Here is a 12,416-nt window from a genome sequence, read left to right as displayed (position 1 = left end):
CTTGAAATAACTACATTAAAATAATTTATGATGATGGGCTGCTTACTGCCGTTGTAAATGCGCTCAATTCCACAAAATATTTGAAAGAAAAAAAACTATGGTTTCTATAGCAAGTAAGGATTTGTTTTTTCCCTAGAGGAATAAAACACTGACAATTTTATTAATACAGCACAACCAGAGAAGGACAGTGGAAAACAAACCTGGGAAACCAGAACAGATGCGAAGATCGAGACAGTCCTGCCAAAATTGGAACAGTTGGGGGGTATATATCTATCTAGTCCCTATTATTATGAAGTTGGTCACTTATACTTATGTATGTATAAGGGTGCACGTTTACTATAGAGGCACTGTTATTTGTTTAAGGGATACATAATACTGTTAAAAGACCCTCCTCCTCATTCCATACAAATAAAGGAACTCTACATTATTTTTATTATTGCCATTTATATAGCGCCAACAGATTCCGTAGCGCTTTACAATATTATGAGAGAGGGAATTTAACTATAAATAGGACAATTACAAATAAACTTACAGGAACAATAGGTTGAAGAGGACCCTGCTCAAACGAGCTTACATTCTATAGGAGGTGGGTGTAAAACACAATAGGACAGGAAATATCAATCAAATAAGGTGGGAGCGAGGGAGAGCTGGAGGAGAAAGTAAAGTGCTGCCCTTTAGGAGAGAGCAAGAGACAGGTATGTAAAAAAAGGTATGTACATAGAGATGTAAGTAGTGTTACCTCCATATTATTATCAAAGTACAAAATTAATATATAGACGTATGTTTGGAAACATAGGGAAAATACATTCATAAACAGAATCCCACCCCTATGTAATTGACCATGAGCCTTTTAAAGGGAAACAGTCACTAAATAAAACAATGAAAATTGAAAGATTCAGCAATTCACAACACAAACCAGTTCAATTTATGCAGAGCCAGGGCATATACAGAAAATACAAATAAATCTGTTTATCCCTTATTTCTCTATACTCTATCAATGCCGATGGGCAGGTGCAAAGGTCAGACATTGTAAAAATGACTGACAGGGAGACAAGATGGAGGCATTCAGTTCCAGGATAGAGCAGTGCGAATGTCTAGATTTTATTTTATGTTAGAGACATTAGAAACATATTTGATAAAGTAAGGGGACAGATGTGGCGGTTTTCCTTTAAGAATTCTCTGATTTAAGATATGTAGAGGGAAGTAGCAAAAGCAATCCTCGGCTGATGGGCTCATATATTTATAATAAAGGAAGGACCTATTTCCTCCCCACCACCCACGGGGCAAGAGGTGGAGACTTTAGAATTTATAATAAAGGAGGTGCTCTTGTCCCCTTCCCCGGCCCCTCTCTTTTAGTATAGTGGTCATCATAGTGTCTGGAACCAAGCAGCACTCGTGATGTAGTTGATGGGCACCTGTGTCCTGTGCACTCCTGGCACACAGGCCATCCCAATTTTGGTGGCACAGTCCAGATGCTTTGATCCTGTTCCTAGTTCCTTCCTGGGTTTGTTCCCTGGGGTCCTGCATTTTGTGACACCAGGCAACTGTCCCCAAGGGCATCATTAGACCCACTTGCACTCTGCTAAACGCACTAGGATCTTGTATGGTCTGCCATCAGTGGACAGGCCTGTGTGATTGTCAGGCAGCCTGCATTGCATTCACACGAGGCTGCCCTGCTGGTTCTTTGGGAGATGCCAATCTGGTGATTCACATCATTGGCCTGTGCCCCATTGCCCCACCCACCATTATTCTGAATCACGGGACTCCAATGTTGGGGAGAATACCATAACCACTACAAGGGGCTTTAATGGTTACTGCAATTAGAGCATTCCCTCAATTCGCCATACTTGGCATAAGGCAAATGACATTGCATCTTACAGAAATATCTTTTTTAACAGCTGGATTTTTTTTTTTCACTGCCACAAAGATACTGCATGCAGGTTACTAAGGAGCATTTTAATAGGAAAAAAAAAAGACAGCGTTACATTTTCTTTTTGGGGCACAATTAAGTCTGGCAGAACTTACAGATGTATCTAGCTGCAGGGAGTACAAAGCTAACTCATCCTGGCTCTGTCACACCCTTTGTTGGCGAATGAGGTCTAATAGCTCATAAAATAAATGGATTTTTTTTTCATTCAGTTACAGTAAGAAAAAAAAATGAGAAGAACTATTTCTACTCAAATTTTAAAGGCTTAGTTCCACATGACAGGCTCTACTTACATTCTATTCTTCAATAGGTTTACTGCAACCCCGTATGGGAACTCTGACCGTACATTCTGTCTGCTTTGTACCCCACCATTATTAAAAAAAAAAAGTAATGAATAATAGCAGACCCCTTTACACCGTAATTCTTCTTTTATGACTCTTTTATTTCACTACTCTGCACAGGAAGCTTCCTTGAGTCAAGCCCTGTCTTTAGAATTCACTGTCACACACCATCCCCCACTGTACTCTCAAACTTTTCATAAGCTTCCTGAAAACTTGTTTTCCGATAATCCTGTGCGTCCTTGGTATTCAGCAGAATTCTGATAGAGCTACCTGTGCAGCTGCAGTAAGCGTTCCTACCACCCACTTAGTTGAGCTACACCTTGTGATTGGCTTGTGTTTCCTAGTAATCCTTAGATTAGGAACTCTCAGAGGACCTATTTTCCCCTTTGTTTCTCTTTTGCTTTAATTTACATTATTTCTTGCACAGCTGTCCCTTCAATAATGAAAGTGGACCTATTACCAAATTTGTTTAACAAAGTTAACAGTAAAAACCTGTCTAATTTTTAAAACGATTCATCGGGACTTAAAGGGACAATATAGTCACCAGAAGAACTACAGCTTAATGTAGTTGTTTCTGGTGTCTATAGCCTGTCCCTGCAGGCTTTTTATTGTAAACACTCTCTTTTCAGAGAATAGTCACTCAAACTTTATTAGAAAGCTGAGGGTGCATTGCCACTAGAGGTGCTTCCAGGGTCAGTGCTGCACAGTATGATTCAATAAATGCATCTATAAGACGAGATGCTGATTTGTGCAGCGCTGCATCTTGCTTTGCATGCGCAATAACTTTCCGATGATTTCCTATGGAAAAGATATAGAATGTAAGCCCGTTTGAGCAGGGTCCTTTTCAACCTGTCGTTCCTGTAAGTATTTTGTAATTGTCCTATTTATAGTTAAATCCCCCCTCTCATAATATATATTCTGTAGCACTATATATATAGTGCTACGGAATCTGTTGGCGCTATATAAATGCTATAATAATAAAAGCATTGAATTGGCTGGGATTTCCAAATTACCGGTAGTTTATTTCAGCCAGGAAGCAGAGTGAGGCAGGGCCAGCCAAAGCAAAACTGGCGCAGTGCTGGAAAAAAGGTGAGTAAAAGCACCTTTTTAAAGTAAAGTGAGGCAGGCCGGGAATCTAAATAGTAATTTTACCACTATAGTGTCAGGAATACACGTTTTTTTTCGTGACACTATAGTATTCCTTTAAGATGAAAACACAAGACACATAAAGTACGGCAATATTTAGCGGATTTGGGAGGCAGCCTTTAAAGGGACACACCATGCTGGTGACAGAACATTAAGGGATCAGCCCAAGCACCATGAAATCTTTGAATTATTAGAAAGCTGATGATACATTGAGCACCCTGCAGTCAATCTCAGCTCTGAGTCACTTTACTGGTCTATCAATTTTGTCCAAGTTTTGCATGTAGCATGGTGGCCACACACAGCTGCAAGCCAGGTTTGCAAGGACAGCAGCACTGCTGAGAGACTAACAGCCTGGTTTACTAAACAGTCAACCCAATTATTTCTAAACTGATCGCAAACCAAGCCTCCCAACATTTCTGATTTTGCCAGGAAAGTCAAGATTTTAGGGTTCTGTCCCGCCGTCCCGACTTTGTTCCCTGGTGACCCACTTTTGGGTACACCAGGGAACTGTCCCCAGAAAATATAGCACTATGCTCAGGGTACTAGGACCCTGCAAACAAGTGCTGAAACAGCGCCCCATGCAAGGTCTGTCCATAGTCTCTCCATCCACTCTGGGCGGCACCTTTGACTAGATACACACGTGATCTGTGTCAAAGGAACCAATGCTTACCTTATGAAGAGTTTTGGGAGGGTGTAACACAAATGCGATAGTGGGAGATAGAGAAAGGGAGTTACTTTTACCATAACTTATACCTTAATATAAAGTGGTTAGAAGAGGAAGTCATAGTACATAGAGGGTCAATTCAAAATTCTGCATCCACAGAGCCCTATGATTTTTGATGCTAGTTTTAATTAATTATTCATAAACCATTTACTTTTATCACTGCCCATCCATTATTGTAATTGTACAAACAAGTAATAACAGGGAGATTAGAAAAGCATTAAGTAGCGACAGGAGACAACACATTTTGTTTCCTATTACACCTCCCTTTGGGGGGTTTATAACGAACTCAACAGCTGCACCTATTCTACACTTTCTAAAGAAATCAGAACCCCAAAAAATATTTTATGTCTCATCCATTCTACAAACATTTGTCTATCATTGGTCATGTATTAGTGTCTTTATAATGTTATTCTACGCCTTCACCGGGTACTTTGGAAAACATGGCTAAAGGGAAAGTGAGCAAAATCTCTCTAGATAATCAAAAGTTAAGAACAACAAAGAAATTCGCACAATCTCTGGCCTGACCTTAACATTCCCTGCCCCCTTACCATCTCTGGGGGATGGAAACCTCAGTAAAACATACAGCATGCTTAGAGAGCAGCAGGCCCTGGTTTTATATTATTCAGTAACATTAATCGCTTTGCTTTGCAGGAGTTTGCAAAATACAGCAATACGGTGTACTGTAGGACTGAGCACTGCCGACAGCTTAATGCATTCCTTGCTGGCACCAGCTTTTAAAGAGCAGCATGCAACAGGTGGCAGCCTTCATATAGAGAGGCCGAGCAGGCAGCCGAAATAGACATCATTTTAAGGGCGTTTGTTAGGGATCAACCTTAAACAGCTGCGGACAAAATTAAACGTGAGACATTTATTGTCTCAAGTGTTCGATTATGTTTAATACAGAATCCATTTGGATTTCTAATTAAAATAACTAAACGCATGTACCATTAAGTATTGTTCTCATCGGGGATAGACATTTTTGTAGATAATAGAACTTTTCCTACTGTGATCAGATGCCAATTTTTACACAACTAGCTAGAAATTGATCATCTTAACCATCTCTAAATTCTATTATATACTAATGAAACCTCGTCTAAGAATTAAAAGGAATACCTGACGGTGGTAATTTAGTGTCTAGTGTTACAGTATTTGTCTTCAAAATCTTTCTGCTCTCCAAACAGATTATGGATCTCTTCGCTTTACATCACAGGCATGGAAAAGAGTGAAGGGAATAAAGTTAGGGATTCCAAAAATCACTAAATTATATCACATAGTTCCACCACTTGTCACCCCCACGTTATTAATTAGGCAAAATGTGGAGGAGAGTTGAAGTTATCTGAATAATGTGAGATGAAAGTGGTGCAAAGTTGTAAATGTGCAGGAATCACCGCTGGAATGTCTGCTGATTCCAAAGATTCCAAATGAAACTTGTGCATCCTTACACCCTGGACATTTGCAGAATTAAAGGGACACTATAGACATCAGATCCATTGCAGCTTAATGAGCAGTGTTTACATGCTGCCTTGTGGCTGTAACAGGGACTTCCTGGGTTCGGTCCTGCAAAGATTGCAGGACCAATGTTCTCAGTCTACACCATAACTGCCCAATAGGTAGATCCCCAGATGCTGTAGAACTACAACTTCCATGATGCTTTGCATGCCTTTTAGAATACATAAAAAATTACAAAACATCATGGGAGTTATAGTTCTACAACATCTGGGGATCTACCTATTGGGCAGCCGTGGTCTACATGCTCTGCATGGAGATGCAGAATACTACCTATAGAGATGCACTGACTTATTAGCGCATGACACATGCACAATAGCCTCCCAAAGTTTCCCAATGGAGAAGCATTGGATTGGACTAGACCACCTTGATTGATGGTGACAGCACAGAAACCAGTGTGCTGGACAAAATAAACTAAGAAAATAGCTTTTTATGTTATTTGGGGTCAGGGGGGCCGTTTTCTAATTAGTTAGCGGAACTCTATAGCGTTAGGTATATATGTTGGTATCCCTAACACTATAATGTTCCTTCAAAACAGTTACACCTTCTTGCTGTAATCAGTCTTGGTAGGAATGCAATTCAGACTCATATATTGTAAGCTCGTTTGAACAGGGCCCCTTCTTCACCTCTTGTCTCTGTTATAGTCTGTATGTAAATTACATGTCAAATATCCCCATTTTATAATTGTAAAGCACTGTTGTATATATTGCAGCTATATAAATAATGATAATGATAATAACAATAATAAAACACATCATGGACCCAAAACATCATATAGTTTCCTAGTTGCACAGTAATGTAGGCTGGTAAAATCCATTGTAAAAAAACTTACTACTTCATGTTTCAATAAATATAAACACTATATTACCATCAAAGACGCTATTGTAGAAATGTTTTTAGTTCATTTTAATCCTGAGTAGATGGAGGAGCAGTTTGCAAATAGGTCACTTGAGAGGAGCCCTCTTGGGAATAACCACAGGTAACTTGTTTGGCACAATTTTAGGTTTTGCTTACTCATAGAATAAGTAGAATAAGTCAGCACTTAATTATTAACAATATAGTGTTAGGATAGGGTAGTTTTGTTGTATCTATAGTTTGATTTTTTTTTTTTCTTGTAGCATAATTTTCTTTGTTGTGACTTGTGATTACTTTATTTCTTCTAGAGACAGCCACTTGATCCAATTTTATGGTTTTGCTTCTGCACAGATTTTTCCTCGGAGCTCAATAAATTGGTGGGGGGTTTTCGACACAATGAATCACACCGCTGAATAGACCCAGCCTTTCTTTGTTTATAGCCATCTAGTCATAGTGATTTGAACGGCGTTGCTGAACAGACATATAAAATATATTCACTAAATAGAAATTAAATTGTGGATTCTGGTTGAAAACAGAATTTGGTTATTTGGTTATTTTTGGGGAAAAAATGGGACCTAAAATTAACTGACCTCTTCCATTCACTTATTTTATTTGATTTCAATTTATCGATTTCTTTCTTTTTTTTTGTCCAAGTAAATAGCTGCACACATCCACATTGCACATTCGTGGGCAAATCTGTTAATAGGTGTAAAACAAATGTTACAAGACAGTTTATGGTAAATTTACAACTGACCAGATTCCAGTCAGGGTTTCTGACTCTCTATTGTTTTTAAATCATCCATATCTAATTGGGCAAAAACAAAAATGAATAAAAATAACAAAAAAGAAAAGAATGTAACTTGCATGACTCTTTATCAGATGCAGATCTTGTGCTTGAAGTGTCTCTTTAACCCCTTAAGGACACATGACATGTGTGACATGTCATGATTCCCTTTTATTCCAGAAGTGTGGTCCTTAAGGGCTTAAAAAGGGGTTCTCTAAGCCATTAACTGCCATATTTTGTGGACACCTTTTCATTTTAAAGAAAAATGTTGAAGGTTATTAGCAGCAGCTTCCAAAGGTCACATTAGCTTGAAACCAAAAGAGATGTAGGCATGCTTCTAGTGAAACGGATTTATTATTTTTAATTAATTGCCAATTATAATACCAACAATTATTACAAAACACATCTTAGTGAGTGAGCGTATTCTATTACCGTAGTACCCTAGTGTCAATGTGTTTGTAGCACAATTTGAGGTGGTTTGAGGCATACTGGCATTACTCTAGGCACAACAACCAATAAAGCTCATGGTGTCAATCACAATGATTTATATTGTACCGAAATATTTTGAATCTCTGTGCTATAGATAATCTAAGGCAAATAACACATTCTAACAAAACTCATTTCATATATGAGAACAATAGGTGAAGAGGGACCTGCCCAAAGGAACTTGCAATCTAAAAGTTATAATGCAAAGAGCCTTTGAGAGCAGTTTATTGTATATTTGCTGTGATTCCTTAGAGCAGTTTATTGTATGTTTGCTGTGATTCTTTAGAGTATATAAACATGGTACAGATTGTGTGGGGGGCTATTCCTCCAGTTTTCTGTCAAACTGTTTTCAAGAAGTCTAACAAAAAAGGGTCTCCCCTGGAGCCCACAGCTCAACATCTCCTGTTTGGCTAATGCACAAGTAAACATTTGTATTATTCATCCAATCTTGGACAGGCTTAGCACTCACAAATGAAAGTATTTTCTCAGACTTCTTGAAATAGTTATTTAAAATGGGAGGACAGCACCAAAATACTTTTTACACTTTACCTACTGCAACTGGCTGAATTGTTTTTTGTGCTGTGCTGGTTTAACAGTGTCCCTTTAATATTAAGTAGAAGTATAGATGTTTCTCATGATAGTGTGCCTTTTCACCTAAATGCAGATGATTCTTTATAACAGAAACATCAATTTTTTTAAAGGGAACAGGTTAGAAAGCCAGACTATTTTAACTCAATGAAGAACAACAACAAAGCCAATAGGTTTAAAGTCTGGCTCAGGGCAGTGTCCAAACTATTCAAAGAGCAAACAAGCCATGTTACAGAGTGACTGCATTCTAAACACAATATACAGTATGACCATTACACAAGTTAAGATATAAAATATTATATATATATATATATATATATATATACACACACACACACACACACATATATACACTGTACACATATACATACACACACACACAAGGTAAATGAAAGAGCACTCAATAGGATTTTTTTTCAAAAGTATAATATGAAATCAACGTTTAGACCCTCCTGGGTGTTTAGCAGGATTGATATCTTGATAACTGGAATCTTGATAAAGGCCCGGGAGGGTCGAAACGTTGATTACATATTATACTTTTGAAAAAAATCCTATGGAGTGCTCTTTCATTTACCGTGTGGATTTTTGCGCTTAGAAGCACCCAGGTATTATTGCTTTATGTTTTTTTTTTTTGGTGAGGGCCAGAAACTGGACGTGTGTGTGTGTATGTATGTATGTATATATATATATATATATATATATATATATATATATATATATATATATATATATATATATATATATATATATATGGCTAGCCACGCTTCAGCAAAGTTCAATATGAGCATTATATAGTCCTCTAGCAGTGTGTGTGTATGATATATATCTATATATCTATATCCATATATGTATCTATAAATCTACACACATATATCAGGAATGCACAACCACACTCCCCCATACATTCATATTTAAACTACTGCATTATGGATAAATATAGAAATCCAGGGAAGTGACTGTGTGAATGAATGTATAGAATAGCTTCAGGTGCTCAGACATATTACCTTAATCATGCTCATTCTCACCAACTCAATAGCTTCTCGGAATTATTCTACCATAGCCTTGTCTTGCCATTCCAAGACCATCATCAGGTCAACGTAAACAAGTATGATAATGAACGCCAGACCTGTTTTCTAGAAATTACATTTCCATTCTTTATACTATAGTGAGAATACCAACTTAGTCCAAAATAAGTTTAAGACTGTAACACCTGGGGATTATGTTCGCTTTCTGTTGGGAAATAATCAATAAACAGCATTGTGTGTTTTCTGTTCTAAACAAATGTTTTTTTTATTTACATGTAAATACATAAAGGGCATGACATATATGCACAATGCTAAAATAACGAGTACGGAAAGAGGATGTTATAGGTAACTTGCTGATTTAGCAGTATTGCAGCACTCATATTACCAGTACCAAGAGTGGAATATGTCCCTTTATGTGTCAAAAGTTTAAATCTCTAAAGCATTATTTTATGATTATCACGTGTTTATATAGCACCAACATATTCCACAGTGCTGTACAATAGAGGGAATATAGACAAATAAACATATCCTGATACAGAAAGAACCGAGCATATTTTAAATGCCTGTCATGTAATTGAGTTAGATAACTTGAAATAGATAACGTCACTCATACAGTAGATACATCATCCAATATATGTATATATGTATAATATATTATACATCTGTATTACTGGATGCCACTAATATGGCTACAATCTCTACTATATATATTAATTATTATTATTATTTTTTTTTAAACTGGCCAAAGATATTAGCTATACATCTATATGTTAATGTAGACTTTGCACGGTAGTTGTTGGTTCACTCAAATTCACACTTTAGTAAATAGAGCCCTCCTACATAGTCCATTAGGACTATTATGAAAAGTCTTGGAGAGCATTTAGATTACAGTCTGAGTACCACTTCTTAGATGGACTCTAATGGAAAATGTTGAGACTGAGGTCCAGCACAGGTATATGAATTTGAAATCAAAGCCACAGGAGATCATTGAATATTAGTGTGGGAGATAAAAGAGCTTTACATTGATCTTCCATGTTACAAAATAACCACTCCATAAATCTGAGATCAGATTTATGGATTTAAGTCTCTCTGTTAGAAAAGCAGTGGTAATATTGCACAATTCTGCATCAAAAGTTAAAAAAAAAAAAATGAAAATGAAAGTTGTATGTATACTGTAATCCTTAGACCTCTGGAGAACTGGGTGAAATAAAGGGAACTGTAGCAAATATAGTTCAAGGATATAAATCCAGGAGCTGAAATAAAATATGCATTTGCTTTGCCAGAAAGAGCTTACAGTCTATATTTCAAATGTATTAGGTGTAGTGCAATTTCAGTCTTTATATACAAGTGTTCTTCACACTTTCATTTATATAAGATAATTACATCTAACACTGTGTGTTGTGATAATTAGATTTTTCTCATTCCTAACAAAGTAAAAAATAATGTTACTAGGAATTGATAATATGTTGTATTTAATGTAATCACATATGAAAGAAGGGACGAGTTAAGCCACAATGTTTCTGCATATATTTGCTGTGATTCCTTAGAGTATATAAACACCTAAAGTGATCTAAATTTTCTTAACTATAACCCCCCCCCCCCCCCCCCACAAAAAAAAAAAAACACATATCCTTTGCCTTTGTTAATACATCACCTATGTTAACTGGGGTAAATGAGATTTTCAAGACTGCAACACAAGGTACTAAGATTTCTTCCTGGGATGTGCTAGCTGAACATATAAATGCACATCCATTATGCATTCAGCCTGTTAACCCCTAGCATGATCTCTGAGTATGTATCCAAAGCCATGTGCTTAAAACAACCACAGGAGTTAGGTTATCATCCAACTGCAATATTACACGGTTCTGCCTACAGTATGGGATATTATCCTGGAATAACACCTCCCCACAAGGAATTTAAAATAATGCATCCCCACTTCAAAAAAATATATTGATCGTTTACATTATACACTGTGGTTAATAAAGAACAGACTGACCTTCTGATTGAAGAAACAGTGTAGCAAATCCTAAGAAAAGCATTGCCACTGGAAACCACACACTCTTGTAATCCATACTGAAGAGAGCTAATTATCCACAAATTAAATTAACAGGTTAATATCCAAAGTTCATGAGACAGAAGGATTGCACCCTGGCCAGTTGGGTGATCTGTCCAGTCTGATTTGCAAGTCACAGAATCCAGGAGTCTGTACCCATGCTTGAGTAAATGATGGTGGATTGTAACATAGTCACAGCAAGCTCATCATAGTCACAGCAGCTCCCTGGGCATGAAAGTGCATTTTTATTTCTACAGACCCCCCTCCAGCAGAGAGGATCTTAAATCACAACACATCTGCAGAATACAAGCACAGAATCTCCTTTCCTTGCTCTGCAGCCTGGCTCCTTAAAGTTGAGTTTTGATCAGGTGGGAGCTGAGAGGTGGTGCAAGGTGGACCTGTCCATAGATTTGTATCAGCAGTGCATGCTGGCCAGGATCACACACTCCTAAAATACTCCTCCTCCTGCTCTCAACTTTGCCTGCTCTGCCTAAGTACACCAGTCTCCCCTCCCTCCTCTGGGACTGCCTGCCCCAGAAATAAAACTCCTAGCCTCAGGAGACTGGGACAGTGCTGTCCCTCCTCTAAAGAGAGGGAGGCGTGTGCCTTGCCAAATCCAAGCCTCATCTGAGCCTGCAGCTACAAATACTGTCCTGAGTGTGTGCAGAGGGCGGGAGAGACCTGCGGGGCAAGTGTAGACTCAACCCCCCGGGAGGTGGAAATACTTTTTTTTTCTTCACTTCTTTTTGGGAAATGAATAATAAGACCAGCTGAAATATTGCCTGTGCTCCTAATGATTGATCTGCCCCTGTGAATAAAACGATCGATATATTCTATTATATAAGCCTTTATCAATACAGCCTGGCAGCAATTCCGCAGAAAGTGCACGGTCAGCCTGGCATCCTATCACTGAGCAGGATCATGCAGTAAAATGAGAGTATCCCAAGGATAGCAAGAAGAAATTTGTAAAGAGGTTAAACA

The 12,416-nt window shown here is 37.8% G+C and overlaps 1 protein-coding gene across 1 annotated transcript in view; it reads right to left on the bottom strand.

The window, feature by feature from the left end:
- The window catches only part of FRAS1 (Fraser extracellular matrix complex subunit 1), a 425,273-nt gene extending 413,315 nt beyond the window's left edge, over positions 1 to 11,958 (bottom strand). The window contains exon 1 of the mRNA XM_063458710.1: positions 11,379 to 11,958. Coding sequence (XP_063314780.1) covers positions 11,379 to 11,454 — 76 coding nt within the window. The 5' untranslated portion in view covers positions 11,455 to 11,958. The remainder of the gene's footprint in view (positions 1 to 11,378) is intronic.
- Positions 11,959 to 12,416: the final 458 nt, after the last annotated feature.

The sequence above is a fragment of the Pelobates fuscus genome, chromosome 6, assembly GCF_036172605.1.
Source record: "Pelobates fuscus isolate aPelFus1 chromosome 6, aPelFus1.pri, whole genome shotgun sequence".
Classification (NCBI taxonomy): Eukaryota; Metazoa; Chordata; class Amphibia; order Anura; family Pelobatidae; genus Pelobates; species Pelobates fuscus.
This window is presented reverse-complemented; position numbering and strand designations above follow the sequence as displayed.